Genomic DNA, 15,674 nt, shown 5'->3' with positions numbered 1-15,674 from the left:
ATTTGATTTTTTATGCTGCAAAGCACTTCCGTATTTTTGGCCTAGGCTAGAACGAGGTTTGTGCCCCTTCTTCTGCATGTGTTTAGATGTGCCTCTGTGGTTTGGGTCCTGGCAGAGCCCTGCAGCACATCTGGGTATTCCCTCACATATGCAAATACGGGCTGTTATGGAAATTAAGAAACTGTTTTGCATTGCTGTTTTGCACTGTAATTCCCTTGCAGTGCGCAGTTGTGCCAAGGGGCTCTGCCAGGAACCGAAGGCAAGAGACCTTCGGCACACCGTGTGGATATGGATCATCAGGTACATTTCTGTCTTTAAGGGATAAGACATGGGGAAATGTGCATCTATCCCCCGCCGGCTCTAGGACTTAGAACCGAGCGATCAAACACTTCTGATCATTCGGTTATCAGAGCTCTCTGAACAGAGAGCTGGTTACTCGCTTAGAGGCTTAGCCAGGTGCTGGTCCAGGCATTTGGGTGGATCCCAACCATATGGTCACGATTTTGCCCGAGCCTGGACCGGCTTTGTGACGTCAGCTGACTGCAGGCTTCAGCCCACTGTCTGCTGAAAACGGGTCACAGGACTGCAGAACGAACTGCACTCCTGTGATACACAGGAGAAGTACAGCCAAATGAGCTTTGACTGTACTTCAACTTAAAGAGGGTGTCTAAATATTGAATTTTAGGACGCTAATATCATTCTGTATTACAGGCAAAAAGGGGCTCAGACTGGGATATTCAGACTGAACAGAAGATGAAGAAATGTAAAAAAAACTCCATGACGTAGATCTATTAATATGTAGACAACGATTTCCATATTTTGACTTTAAACATAAAGGTCAAGCTAAGCCACACACCCCTCTACCCCATGAGTCTCCTTATTGGTTAAGGATGCCATCCATTATGTTAAAAGACCAATATAGAGCACATGACAAGAGGAAGGACTGGGTAGAGCCAGGCTAGAATTTTACAGGTGAAGTATAGCATGGCTTATAAATGCAGGTGCCTCTATTTCAGATTGTTTTAATGAAGAACTCAATCAGATAGAAGAATCGAGAACCCAATGGTGACTCTCCTACTCTTCATAAAAAAAAAAAAAAAATCTATTGCGTCCTTAACTGCTATATATAATAAATTAATAAATAAATAAATACATACATACATAAAATACAAACCTATTTTACAGGCTGTTGCATGGATACGTATATCTTGCACCTCCAGTCTCCCCTAGAATCAGAAATAATAAAGAAAGTTTGAGAAATGGTGACAGGTTAAAGTTCTAAGACAAAGGAGTATTACATTGAGGGTTTGCCATTGACAGACAGGTGTACTGTCCAGATAGATAGGAGATAAGACCTGTCTGATGCATCAAAAACTAAACCCACCCAGTGCTAAGCAGGCGAAAGATGGCTGAACCCTACTCCCCACCCCCAGCCTGTGACTAGACAGTGAAGAAGCAGCAGACAGATGAACTCATCCCAATTCTCTTTCCTCCTTTCAGCATGACCCGTGTAAGCACATGTGCACTGTAGCAAACCTGATCGGCTCCTACCTGCCCCTTCCTCTCCCAGTCAGAGTCTTTGGATTACATTTTGGTATTTGCAATCGTAAGAGTTAAAAAGTTATTTCATGTTTCTAACGTATATCAATAAATTTAGTTCTGTAGCTTTAATTTTAATTTTTTTTTTTTTTTTTCAAGATTTAAGCATCCTGAACCACTATAACTGCCCTTTCTCTGTTTCGTCTCCTGCCCTAGCCGAGGTTTAGTTTGAAACAAGCGGCCTGTAGAGAGGAGGGGGCTGGCGGGGAGAAGCAGCAGAAGGATGCAGGCTGTATCAATACAGGAGCTTGCTTTGTTCCCATCCATTGAAAACTAGGACCGGATGGGACAAGAGTAAAACTCCCTGTTTTTTTCATGAACAGAACTCTGCCATGACATAGGCATAGCCTATATGGGTTTACTGAGTCTGCTTGTATGTATATGCATGTATTGCACCATGCAATTTTGATGCCTGTATATTAGTTAGGATTCTCTGACATTACCTGTTACTATTTCTTGTGCTACAACAGAGGCTGTCTGGAAGATCGAGACCCTGTTCTGCAAATATGTTGCCAAAGTGAACTCGGTTGCTGTGCCATTGACCTATAAGAAAAAAAGATATCAATATGTAACTTGGAAAAAAAGATACATCAGTCAGACTGAATACCTTTATGTGACTAATCTAGGAGAAAATGAACATGCCTGATACATCATTAAATGAATTTCCTTAAAGAACAATGTGCAGGTTGGGAAAGGCCCTTTGCAGACACGGTCACTGTTATCTGCATGGACAATTGGACATGGTGACATTATTTCTTAAAAGTGGTCCTTATGTCTTTCCCTACATGGGCAAAGTACAGGTTCACATGAAATGTGTGCATTTTAAACATACTGTACAAAGAAAAGCTGAAGCTCAGTCTCCTGAGGTTATACAAGCCTTGGCCCAGAACCACCTCCTAGCCCAGCCAAACATATCTAAGAAAAGCTGAAGCTCAGTCTCCTGAGGTTATACAAGCCTTGGCCCAGAACCACCTCCTAGCCCAGCCAAACATATCTAAGAAAAGCTGAAGCTCAGTCTCCTGAGGTTATACAAGCCTTGGCCCAGAACCACCTCCTAGCCCAGCCAAACATATCTAAGAAAAGCTGAAGCTCAGTCTCCTGAGGTTATACAAGCCTTGGCCCAGAACCACCTCCTAGCCCAGCCAAACATATCTACCTCCCTCTGTTCTCAGCTGCATAAGCAGTACACCAAGCTTCCCAGTAAATGGCTGTGCAGCGAGGGCGTTTAGGACAAGTTTAATCATTGGAGGGGAGCTGATCCCAGCATAGCCAGAGAACTGGAAAAATATAGGTTGCGCTAATTATAAACAATTTGCACCAAATATAAACAAAAATAGTGAATAATTGTCACTTGGTACAAATAAATGAGTAGAAATAAGTGAATAAATGCAAAAATAAATGATATTATAGTCCAATGAACAAAACACTATATTGAAACAAATAAGTGTTGTATGAACCAAAAAAAGTCCAGAAAAAACACCAGTGGCGATGCTATAAAAATATTTTAATAGACTCAAAATTTGAAACACCCGTGTGAAAACAGTCTCTTCCAAATGCTGTAATTGCTTAGAAGTTGTATGGTAAAATCCACCACGAGAGAAGTGCCTGCTTACCGGATTTCAGTGACCCCCTATTACAGAGGGTCAAAGACAGCATTGAAACAGATGCGGCTCACTCTCCTCCAGCCAAATCTGAATGATGATAGGTCAGATCAGATCACCCACAGGCATAGCGATGCCGAGCCCCCCACTCCAGAACATGCCGGTGAGGAGGATGGTGCACCCCCGCTGTGTCCCCCCTGGAGGAGAGGAGCGGAGGAGCGGACAGATCTACACTATGAATGGAGAGAAGAGCCAGCTGCTGCCCTAATGCCCTGGACTTTTTTTGGTTCATACAACACTTATTTGTTTCACGTATCAATATAGGGCCAGATTCAGAAAGAATTACGTTGCGCAGCGGTGGCGTAATGTATCCCATTTACGTTACACCGCCGCAGGTTTACAGCGTAAGTGCCTGATTCACAAAGCACTTACCTGTAAACTTGCGGCGGTGTAACGTAAATCCGCTCGGCGCAAGCCCGCCTAATTCTAATGGGGCGGGCACCATTTAAATTAGGCGCGTTCCCGCGCCGAGTGTACTGAGCATGCTCCGTCCGTCAAATTACCGGACGTGCATTGCGCTAAATGACGTCGCAAGGACGTCATTGGTTTGACGTTAACGTAAATGGCGTCCAGCGCCATTCACGTACGACTTACGCAAACGACGTGAAATTTAAAATTTCGACGCGGGAACGACGGCCATACTTCACATTGCTTAGACCACCTAGGAGGCAGCCTTAACTTTACGACGCGTATCGCTACGGAAACAACGTAAATTTAGATCGACGGGCATCGCGGACGTTCGTGAATCGCCGTAACTAGTCATTTGCATATTCTACGCCGACCGCAATGGCCTCGCCACCTAGCGGCCGGCCTAGAATTGCAGCCTAAGATCCGACGGTGTAACACAAGTTACACCTGTCGGATCTTAGGGCTATCTATGCGTAACTGATTCTATGAATCAGTCGCATAGATACGACAATTGTAACTCAGAGATACGACGGCGTATCAGGAGATACGCCGTCGTATCTCTTCTCTGAATCTGGCCCATTGGGCCAGATCCACAGCCAGTGGGCTTAACTTAAATCTTCCTATTTAAGTTACACCGCCGCAAAATTTCTACCTAAGTGCCCGATCCACAAAGCACTTACCTAGAAATTTTCGGCTGTGTAACTTAAATCTGTCCGGCGCAAGGCGTGCCCAATCTAATGGGGCGAGTCCCATTTAAATTAGGCGCGCTCCCGCGCCGGACGTACTGCGCATGCTCCCGACGCTACTTTCCCGACGTGCTTTGCGCGAAGTTACGTTACGCCGAGTGTTGTGAATCGCGCCGGGTAAAAAAAGTTGCGTCGGGAAAAAAAAGAGATGCGGCGGGGAAAAAAAAAATTTTAAAAAAAATTTGACAGCGTCGCGGGAAAGAAGGGTCTACTTTTACATGGTGTACTAACTTTCCACTTTGTAAAAGTAGCCCTAATTTTGCGTTTGCAAACTAACAACTTACGGAGACTTCACGAAGGGAAACCGCTTTGTGGATCTCCGTAAGTGCTAATTTGCATACCCGACGCGGAATTTCGACGAGAAATGCCCCCAGCGGCGGCCGAGGTACTGCATCCTAAGATCTGACAGTGTAAAACTATTACACCTGCCGGATCTTAGGAATATCTATGCGCAGTGTTTCTCAATTCCAGTCCTCAGGCCCCCCCAACAGGTCAGGTTTTCAGGATTTCCCTCAGATGAAAAGGCTGTGGTGATTACTAAGGCAGTGAAACTGATCAAATCACCTGTGCAAAATAATGGAAATCCTGAAAACCTGACCTGTTGGGGGGGCCTGAGGACTGGAATTGAGAAACACTGATCTATGCGTAACTGATTCTGTGAATCAGTCGCATAGATAGAAACAGGGATACGACGGCGTATCAGTAGATACACCAGCGTATCCCTTTTGTGGATCTGGCCCATAGTGTTTTGTTCATTGGACTATAATATCATTTATTTTTGCATGTATTCACTTATTTCTACTCATTTATTTGTACCAAGTGACAATTATTCACTATTTTTATTTATATTTGGTGCAGATTGTTTATAGTTAGCGCAACCTATATTTTTCCCATTTCTGTACACTGTTTGTTTATCAGCAGGTCTGCAGCTTTCTTACCCTCACAGATTTATTCATTTATTCAATTATTTTGGGATCACATATATATTTTCCAATTAATATATCTCTTAGCATGTTTTAGCGCAGTTTCTTCCTCAATTTTTTCTAGTATAGCTAGAGAACTGACCACGATGTGCTCTCCTGCTTAGTGTGATCAATTTCTAATAGGAAAGCAAGTGGACTAGAAGCAACACCAGGGATTTCACATAAAGGAAGCAATACAACGAGAACAGGATACTTTCTCACACACGTACATAGTACAGCAGGCACATATCAGGAATATGAAGTGGTGGGGTAACTAACGTTTTAAGGCCCTGGCTCCCAGGCTTTCATTTTGCAATTGAACTGTGTAAGGACAGGTCATTCATCTTTCAGCCCTGGTTCACACTGGGTACGATTTGGAACGATTTGAGATGCGATTTGACATGTCAAATCGCATCTCAAATCGGCGGCAATTGTCGGCAATGGCACTGTCCTAATCAGTGCGACGCCGCATCTGCGATTTCAAAAAGTAGTTCCTTTACATTAAATTGCGGCCGAAATCGCGGCAAAATTGCGGCGAAATCGCGGTAAAATCGCACATTTTACTGCGATTTTGAATTCGCAGCAGTGTGAACCTAGGCTCAAGGACAGTCACTAGTGGCAGGAGAGGTTCCAGGTGAGTAGAGAAAGGATAGGGACACGCCATCCTACCCGAAGACCTCCCCATTTGGGTCCGGACTGACCAGGCCACATTCCGTCCCTCAAGAGAGATGCTGTCAGCACATTTGAGACCTGCTCTGCTACACATTGCTGTTACTTGTCCTGAATGTTCCCGGTCGGGTGTCTTCCCACCAGGTTTGTTGTAAATTACTAGATTCTTCATGAATACAAGTTCTGTTCTCTACACCCGAGTTACTGCTGCGTCACCACGTTGCACCTCCCCACAAACTGTCATCGTTGGCTTTTACCAAATGTCAAACAGCAGAGAGGAATGGGAGTAGTTCTAATAAAAGGACAACATTGGAGAAAAAGTTCTACAAGAATAATGAGGTTTTCACTTACTGAGCTTAAATACAAGTGTACTTTGTTGCCATCCATTCTATAATCCTTGATGCTTGGTATCTATGAAAAAAAGAAATGGAAAAGATGTAATGGCGACACACCTTTGCTTCGTATTGACATATTTTAAAATCTATTAGTAAATCATTTCCCTATACCCCTACCCTATTACAGCATTAAAAAAATAAACTATATACTTTACCGTTTTACTCCTGTAGTCCAGCCTGTCCCCCATGATCACTCTGGTGCGGGCGGCCCGTGTGTGTGTGTGTGAGGAAGTCAGGTAGGTCAGTGTAGTGGTCAGTATAGGAATCAGGTAGGTCAGTGCAGGAATCAGGTAGTTTTGTGCAGTGATCAGTGTAGTAGTCAGTTTAGGAATCACGTAGATAAGTGTAAGAATCAGGTAGGTCAGTGTATGGATCAGGGAGATCAGTGTAGGAATCAGGCAGGTTAGTGTAGGGATAAGGTAGGTCAGTGTAGTGGTCAGTGTAAGAATCAGGTAGGTCTGTGTAGTGGTCAGTGTAGGAATCAGGTAGGTCAGTGTAGGAATCGGGTAGGTCAGTGTAGTGGTCAGTATAGGAATCAGGTAGGTCAGTGCAGAAATCAGGTAGTTTAGTGCAGTGATCAGTGTAGTAGTCAGTATAGGAATCACGTAGATCAGTGTAAGAATCAGGTAGGTCAGTGTATGGATCAGGTAGATCAGTGTAGGAATCAGGCAGGTTGGTGTAGGGATAAGGTAGGTCAGTGTAGTGGTCAGTGTAAGAATCAGGTAGGTCTGTGTAGTGGTCAGTGTAGGAATCAGGTAGGTCAGTGCAGGAATCAGGTAGTTTTGTGCAGTGATCAGTGTAGTAGTCAGTTTAGGAATCACATAGATAAGTGTAAGAATCAGGTAGGTCAGTGTATGGATCAGGGAGATCAGTGTAGGAATCAGGCAGGTTAGTGTAGGGATAAGGTAGGTCAGTGTAAGAATCAGGTAGGTCAGTGTATGGATCAGGGAGATCAGTGTAGGAATCAGGCAGGTTAGTGTAGAGATAAGGTAGGTCAGTGTAGTGGTCAGTGTAAGAATCAGGTAGGTCTGTGTAGTGGTCAGTGTAGGAATCAGGTAGGTCAGTGTAGGAATCGGGTAGGTCAGTGCTGTGGTCAGTGTAGGAATCAGGTAGGTCAGTGTAGGAACCAGGTAGGTCAGTGCTGTGGTCAGGTAGGTCAGTGTAGGAATCCAAGTTGGTCAGTACTACTGGAAGGGACTCAGGGAGTGCTAAAAGTCTGGCGGGGGATGCAAAATGTATTGCCTTGTCCCAGGCGCTGACAACCCTCGCTACACTACTGACTGCATATATAATTTGAGGAAAATGTGTATAAAATAGTTTACTATTTGCCAATAAAAAAAATATGTCCCCAGATTTCATTTTAAAAATCTGGTCACCTTATTCTAAACTGTCTGAAAAAGTTTGTATGTTTTGGCAACTTTATTCAGTAAATGGAGTGGTTGGTTGAAGTGGATGTAAAGGTAAAAAAAAATTCCCCTAAATAGCTTCCTTTACCTTAGTGCAGTCCTCCTTCACTTACCTCATCCTTCCGATTTGCTTTTAAATGTCCTTATTTCTTCTGAGAAATCCTCACTTCCTGTTCTTCTGTCTGTAACTCCACACAGTAATGTGAGGCTTTCTCCCTGGTGTGGAGTGTCGTGCTTGCCCCCTCCCTTGAGGTGGGGAGGGGGCGAGCAGGAGAGTCAGAACGCTCTCTACATTGCAGATAGAGAAAGGAGCTGTGTGTTAGTGGGTGTCCTGACTCTCCTGCTCGCCCCATCCCCCCTCAAGGGAGGGGGTGAGCACGACACTCCACACCAGGAAGAAAGCCTCCTATTACTGTGTGGAGTTACAGACAGAAGAACAGGAAGTGAGGATTTCTCAGAAGAAATAAGGACATTTAAAAGCAAAATGGAAGGATGAGGTAAGTGAAGGAGGACTGCACTAAGGTAAAGGAAGCTATTTAGGAAAACATTTTTTTACCTTTACAACCCCTTTAAGTGCATTGTCTGGTCTGAATTACTGGGAATACTGAGTGAAATCCTACAGTTGGTGGGGAACACAATTTATGAAAGGCAAATCCACTTTGCACTACAAGTGCAAAGTTCACTTGGAATTGCACTGAAAGTGCACTTGGAACTGCAGTCACTGTAGATCCGAGGGGAACATGCAAGGAAAATAAAAAACAACATTTTAGCCTGCACTTGATTAGATAATAAAATCAGCAGAGCTTCCCCTCATTTAAGATCTACCCCTCAGATTTACAGCGACTGCACTTCCAAGTGCACTTTCAGTGCAATTTTAAGAGCACTGGGCCAGATTCAGATACAATTACGTTGCTCCACGGCAGCTTAACGTATCTGATTTACGTTACACCGCCGCAGGTTTACAGCGTAAGTGCCTGATTCTCACAACTCTTACCTGTAAACTTGCGGCGGTGTAACGTAAATGCGCTCGGCGCAAGCCCGCCCAATTCAAATGGGGCGGGCACCATTTAAATTAGGCGCGTTCCCACGCCGAACGTTCTGCGCATGCTCCGTTAGGAAATTTCCTGACGTGCATTGCGCGAAATTACGGCTCCCCAACGTTTTTTTTTAAATGCGATGTGCGTTACGGCGTTTCGTATTCCCGGACGTCTTACGCAAAAAATAATAATTCAAAATTCGACGCGGGAACGACGGCCATACTTTAACATGGCTGATCTAAAGATAAGCCATGTTAAAGCAGGTGTAACTTTGCGACGGGTAAAAATGACTAGCGACGACGTACGGGATTGCGACGAATGCGCGGATCTTCGTGGATCGCCGTAACTAGTCATTTGCATATTCTACGCCGACCGCAATGGCCTCGCCACCTAGCGCTCGGCCTAGAATTGCATCCTTAAGATCCGACAGTGTAATTCAATTACACCTGTCGGATCTTAGGGCTAGCTATGCGCAACTGATTCTATGAATCAGTCGCATAGTTAGGACGGCCGTAACAGAGAGATACGACGGCGTATCAGGAGATACGCCGTCGTATCTCTTCTGTGAATCTGGCCCACTATGTGTAATGAATCCATTCTTTGTGAATGATCAGGAGTGAGCATATTTAGTCTATGTAGGGTTGAGAATCCCTTTTCGACAGAATGGAAGGCCTTGCATTTGGTCTTCCTAATCATCAGGCAAATTAATTTACTTATTTTTGTGATACACCGTGAAATTACACCGTGATCCTCAAGCACGCCAGTTACTTTCCACAAAATTCCCCTGCAACCCATTTAAACTGCTAACCTGGCCCCCAAATATATATTGCTAGATTAACAAAAAGTTACGCCGGCGTATCAGTAGATACGCCGTCGTAACTCTGAATCTACGCCGTTGTAAATTTAAGCGTATTCTGGAAACCAGATACGCTTAAATTAGGCTAAGATACGAGCGGCGTAAGTCTCCTACGCTGTCGTATCTTTGGGTGCATATTTACCCTGGCCTCTAGGTGGCGCTTCCGTTGTTTTTCGCGTCGAATATGCAAATGAGCAAGATACGCCGATTCACGAACGTACTAGCGCTCGTCGCAATTAGTTACGCCGTTTACGTAAGAGATACGCCGGTGTAAAGATAAAGCTGCTCCCTAGGTGGCGCAGCCCATGCAAGGTATGGACGTCGGAACAAGCCGATCTTTTTACGTTGTTTGCGTAAGTCGTACGCGAATAGGGCTGTGCGTAAGTTACGTTCACGTCCTAGGCAGTGTTCGACGTATCTTAGGCATTCTATCCAACGCATGCGCACTGGAATACGTCCACGGACGGCGCATGCGCCGTTTGTAAAACCGTTAATCAAGTCAGGTCACGAATCATTTACATAAAACACGCCCCCCTGTTCCTTATTTGAATTAGGCGCGCTTAGGCCGGCCCATTTACGCTACGCCGCCGTAACTTAGGAGGCAAGTGCTTTGTGAATACAGCATTTGCCTCTCAGGTAGGGCGGCTTTATTTTGACCCGGCGTAGCGTATCGTCTTTACGCTACGCCGGGGGAAAAAATTAAGCCGCCCTACCTGAATCTGGCCCTTAATCTAGTCAGTGTATATCAAATGTGCTTTTTTCAACCAATGCTTTTCAATCAAAAAATTGTGAGACTTACCTGGCTTATTGAACTGAAGTCAGCCCTATATCCAGTCAGTATGTCAACAGACACAATAGTATCGCCACTCTCATCTCTATCTCCTGTGTATCTGAAATGGGAAAATTACACATTGTAAGAATAGAAAATTAAATGTACAAGGGCTGTACCAAATGTAATGCAAAGGTGGGCCTAACTGACATGGGTCAATCAAATTTCATACACTATATTACCAAAAGTATTGGGACGCCTGCCTTCACACACACATGAACTTTAATAGCATTCCAGTCTTAGTCCGTAGGGTTCAATATTGAGTTGGCCCACCCTTTGCAGCTATAACACCTTCAACTCTACTGGGAAGGCTGTCCACAAGGTTTAGGAGTGTGTCTATGGGAATATTTAACCATTCTTCCAGAAGAGCATTTGTGATGTCAGGCACTGATGTGGTCGAGAAGGCCTGGCTCGCATTCTCCACCCTAATTCATCCCAAAGGTGTTCTATAGGGTTGAGGTCAGGACTCTGTGCAGGCCAGACAGGTTTCTCAATCCCAAACCTGCTCATCCATGTTTTTTTAGACCTTGCTTTGTGCACTGGTGCGCAGTCATGTTGGAACAGGAAGGGGCCATCCCCAAACTATTGTTACAAATTTGGGAGCAGGATATTGTCTTGGTATCCTGACGTTTAAGAGTTCTCTTCACTAGAACTAAGGTGCAACCCCTGAAAAACAACCCCGCACCATAATCCCCCCTCCACCAAATGATTTGGACCAGTGCACAAAGCAAGGTCCGTAAAGAAATGGATGAGCGGTTTTGGGGTGAAGGAACTTGACTTGCGCTGACCTCAACCCTATAGAACACCTTTAGGATGAATTAGAGGGGAGGCCTTCTCGTCCACATCAGTGCCTGACCTCACAAATGCACTTCTGGAAGAATGGTCAAACATTCCCATAGACACACTCCTAAACCTTGTGGACAGCCTTCCCAGAAGAGTTGAAGCTGTTATAGCTGCAAAGGGTGGGCCAACTCAATATTGAACCCTACGGACTAAGACTGGGATGTCATTAAAGTTCATGTGTGTGTGTAAAGACAGGTGTCCCAATACTTTTGGTAATAAAGTGTATGTTGGTTGAGTAACTAGTCCTCTATAGTAATGTCTATTCTTTTCATTGCAGGTAAATAACGGATTCCAAGCAGAAGTAGCATGCCATCATTGAGTTCTTGATGAAAAAGGGGTGCAGGCTGTCCAATACCCACAGAAGGTTACAGAGTGTTTACAGAGATGACTCCATTGACGAAAGCAATGTATTGACACGTGTCAATAGTGTCATCTTTGTAAATATTCTGAAGCTTTCTGTGGCTGTAGGACAGCCTGCACCCCTTCTTCGTCAACAACTCAATGACGGCACATTGCCTCTGCTAAGAATCCCTTATTTACCTGCAATTAGAGCTGCACGATTAATCGTCAAGGATCGCAATTTTTTCCCTGTTACGATCTTGACAAAGTATTTCCCGATCTTTCTATGCAGAGAATTCTCTCTGCTCTGCTGAAGCTACAGCCTTAAAATCCGGGCAGTCTGCCAAGTATCAGAACATTCTTTATCAATGGAAATCAAGGCCCCTTTCACACTGGGGCGGGAGGTGCGGTGGCGGTACAGCGCCGCTATTTTTAGCGGCACTATACCGTTGGAATCTACAGAGGCACATTGCCAGGGGTATAGCCGCGGTTTTCCATTGATTTCAATGGGAATGAGCAGTGGAGAAGTGGTAAACGCACCGCTCCAAAGATGCTGCCAGCAGGACTTTTGGAGCTGTCCTGCTAGCGCACCGCTCCAGTGTGAAAGCCCTCAGGCTTTCACACTGGAGAAACAGCATCCGCTGTTTAGGGTTGGTTTGCAGGCGCTATTTTTAGTGCAATAGCACCTACAAACCGCCCCAGTGTGAAAGGGGCCTACGTCTAAACATTGTAAAAATGTGTCTTTTACATCAAAGGAATAGACTTGGTGTGTAAATGAGGAAAGTTTAACCACATAAACACTAAGGCCAGGATTCACAAAGCACTTGCGCCGACGTATCTCAAGATACGCCGCGTAAGTGCAAATATGCGCTGTCGTATCTGTGCGCCGGACCCACAAACTAAGATACGCCTAAAAATAGGCTTCATCCCGCCAACGTAACTTGCCTATGCCGGCGTAGAGTGGGCGCATATTTAGGCTGGACGCATGGTGGCGCTCCCATTGATCAGCCATTCAAATATGCAAATGAGGAAAATACGGCGATTCACGAACGTACGTGCGCCCGACACAGGCTACGAGAGGTGCGCGTAAGTTGTACGTCCGGCGTAAAGTTAAGCCCCATAAAGGAGGTGTAACCCAGCAGCAGACATGCAAAGATCTGCACCAAGGAATACAAGCCGGTGACTTGTCCTCAATGTTCCCCTATGGGGGAAGTTCCTCCACTCACTGCGCAGGCGCAAACTTCCCGACGGAAATCTCCGAACCTCGCCCGGCATCCAGGCTCATTCTTTAACATCCCCGTGGATTGGAGGATGTTAAAAAAAGAGCCAGGAGGCCGAGCGAGCGAAGCGAGCCGTCCGAGCACAGCGAGGACGTGAGGCCGACTGGCCACTTTCCTCTAAGTCCACGTCGCCCTGGATGCCGGCCGCCGTTCGGGGATTTCCGTCAGCAAGTTTGCACCTGCGCAGTGCTTGACGGAACTTTCCCGATGGCTGGAACCAGCTCAGCGCATCAGTTCGCGCATGCGCTGGAACTTCCATGATACATGGAACCAGCACGTCAGATCACCGGCGTATTTTACGTAGTTTACGTTGGACGTGAGTCTGGCTGGGTGTAGGATACGTTCATGGCGTAGGCAGTGATCCGGCGTATCTTAGGCAGTTGTTCCGACGTGGTTGTGAGCATGCGCAGGGGGATGCGCCCACGGCACGACGCATGCGCAGTTCGTTAAACGTACTTGTCTGGCGCTCGGACCATCATTTGCATGGGGTCAGGCCTCATTTTCATGGGTTTGCATGGGTCAAGCCCACTTCCACCTACGCCGGCCTGCGCCTTCGAAACCTACGCCACGCCGACGCAGCGTGGGGAGCACTGGCTTCCTGAAATTCATGCTTGCCTCTCTGCGCTGCGTCGGCGTTGCGTACATTGGTTTGCGCTACGGCGGCGTAATGTGCTCCCGCTCTCTGTGAATCCGGGCCTAAACCTTTTTCTGACATTTGTTGGTTTCAAGTTCAAATCATTTTTTTTTTTTCTAGAAAATTACTTAGAACCCCCAAACATTATATATATTTTTTTTTTAAAAGACCCTAGAGAATAAAATGGCGGTTGTTGCAATATTTGATGTCACACCGTATTTGCGCAGCGGTCTTTCAAATGCAATTTTTTTAAAAGAAAAAATGACTTTAATGAATTAAAAAAAAAAAAAATAACCAGTAAAGTTAGCCCAAATTTTTTTGTATAATGTGAAAGATTTTACGCCACGAGAATCGTGATCTTTATTCTAAGCAAAAAAATTGTTATTCTCGTTTTGGCTAGAATAGCGCAGCTCTACCTGCAATAAAAATGAAGAAGAGCTACTATTGAAAAAGAGTTACTAACATGGAAGATTAGAAAGACTTCTATAAGTTAGGCTGATCATGAGGAGTGGGGTCTGGCAGGCCTTATGGTGCGGATACTTTTACCCTCTGCTGCCCAGGCCAATTTTCAGTATTCTAACAACATTTTTAGATTTTGGTCACACAAATGGAGCTTTCTTTTGGTGGTATTTAATCACGACTAGGTTGTCATTTTTTTGCTAAATGAAAAATAACTGAACATTTTGAAATATGATTTTGATTTATGATATTAAATTTTGCAAATAAAGTTTCTTTATAAATTTAGCCCAAATGTATTCAGTGAAAATAACCCAAAATCAGTGTATATTATTTGGTATATAGAAAAGTTATAGAGTCCGCAAACTATCCTATACTGTATACCTGAAAATTGATCAATCCTTATGTACTGACAACAAGTCTCATTTCTTGAGGCCCAAAAACACCAGGACAGTAAAAATACCCCCCAAATGACCCCTTTTTGGAAAGTAGACAGTCCAAGGTATTTGGTAAGAGGCATGGCAGGTTTTTTTAAGTTGTAATTTGTTGTCATAACTTTATGGAAAATTAAGAAATATTTATTTTTACATACTGTCACCAATTCAGTACAGTGTCATCATATAACTGGTGTGGCGGTGGTCAGGGACACTGGTGTCAGTAAGAAAAAAAAAAAAGGAAATTATATATTTTTTTATTTTGTTTTTTCATTTTTACGTTTTTTTTATGCGATTACGACACACTGTGACCAGAGCAATATAATGTTGCCATAGTAACAATGTAATGGATTTTTTACACATTATGTTTGCTAATAGCAATGTATTACATTGCTATAAGCAAGCATTTTACTGAATGAAACTGATTATTTCAGTCTGTGTTGTTGTGATTAGTTGGAATTGGTCAAAGCTAATTACATGGAACAGATAGGTTATGATTAGCCTTGTCAGTACCATGTGATTGAATTGACAAATCACAGCTAGCAACACAATTTGTACACATTGGATGGCTTGAAAGGAGGCCATCTATTGTGTACAACTGTCATGTGACCTGCTGTGATTTGTGATGGCGGTCACATGGTACCAGAAGCGAGCCGGTACTCGGATTGGTCATCGGCTATGTCCCCTGATAAAGGGGAATCGAGGAGGCCCCAAAACGCATTGTCTAAGTTTGTTCACAGAGGTACCTGATAGAAACTGTAACATCGAGTTTTCTTGCTACCCCACTGAAGCAATCCAATGCTGTTGCCTGGGCTGTCATTTCAAAAGCAGAATCTTCTCCTTTAGCAATCTTTGTGTTGTAGGTAGTCGAAAGCTGAAAAGGGAAAGACCAAGAGAAAATGAGAATGTGAGAGAAAGCGTAAGTGAAAGATAAAAAAAAGGGGGAGAGATAAAGTAGAGAGAGACAAAGAAGGAGAGAGAAGGGAATAAATGAGAGAGTGAGAGAGAAAGAAAGATAGATAAAGAAGTAGTAAGAGAGAAAAAAAAAACATTAACATGAGGCAATTAGCTACCCCGTCTGTCTTCTACTGGCACCTGTGCATCCCATTGGAGTCTATTG

The 15,674-nt window shown here is 44.3% G+C and overlaps 1 protein-coding gene across 3 annotated transcripts in view; it reads right to left on the bottom strand.

Annotated features, from left to right (window-relative positions):
• LOC120946917 (ovostatin-like) overlaps positions 1-15,674 on the bottom strand; it is a 136,150-nt gene that overhangs the window by 4,157 nt on the left and 116,319 nt on the right. For 2 of the 3 annotated variants that reach the window (XM_040361741.1, XM_040361739.1), the window contains exons 33-37: positions 15,301-15,428; positions 10,539-10,629; positions 6,397-6,456; positions 2,043-2,142; positions 1,175-1,226 (exon numbers count right to left, since the gene is read on the bottom strand). In XM_040361741.1, coding sequence (XP_040217675.1) covers positions 1,180-1,226; positions 2,043-2,142; positions 6,397-6,456; positions 10,539-10,629; positions 15,301-15,428 — 426 coding nt within the window. In that variant the 3' untranslated portion in view covers positions 1,175-1,179. Of the gene's footprint in view, positions 1-1,161; positions 1,227-2,042; positions 2,143-6,396; positions 6,457-10,538; positions 10,630-15,300; positions 15,429-15,674 lie in introns of all 3 variants that reach the window. The other variant, XM_040361740.1, reaches the window with a different exon arrangement.

The sequence above is a fragment of the Rana temporaria genome, chromosome 8 (assembly GCF_905171775.1).
Source record: "Rana temporaria chromosome 8, aRanTem1.1, whole genome shotgun sequence".
Taxonomy (NCBI): domain Eukaryota; kingdom Metazoa; phylum Chordata; class Amphibia; order Anura; family Ranidae; genus Rana; species Rana temporaria.
This window is presented reverse-complemented; position numbering and strand designations above follow the sequence as displayed.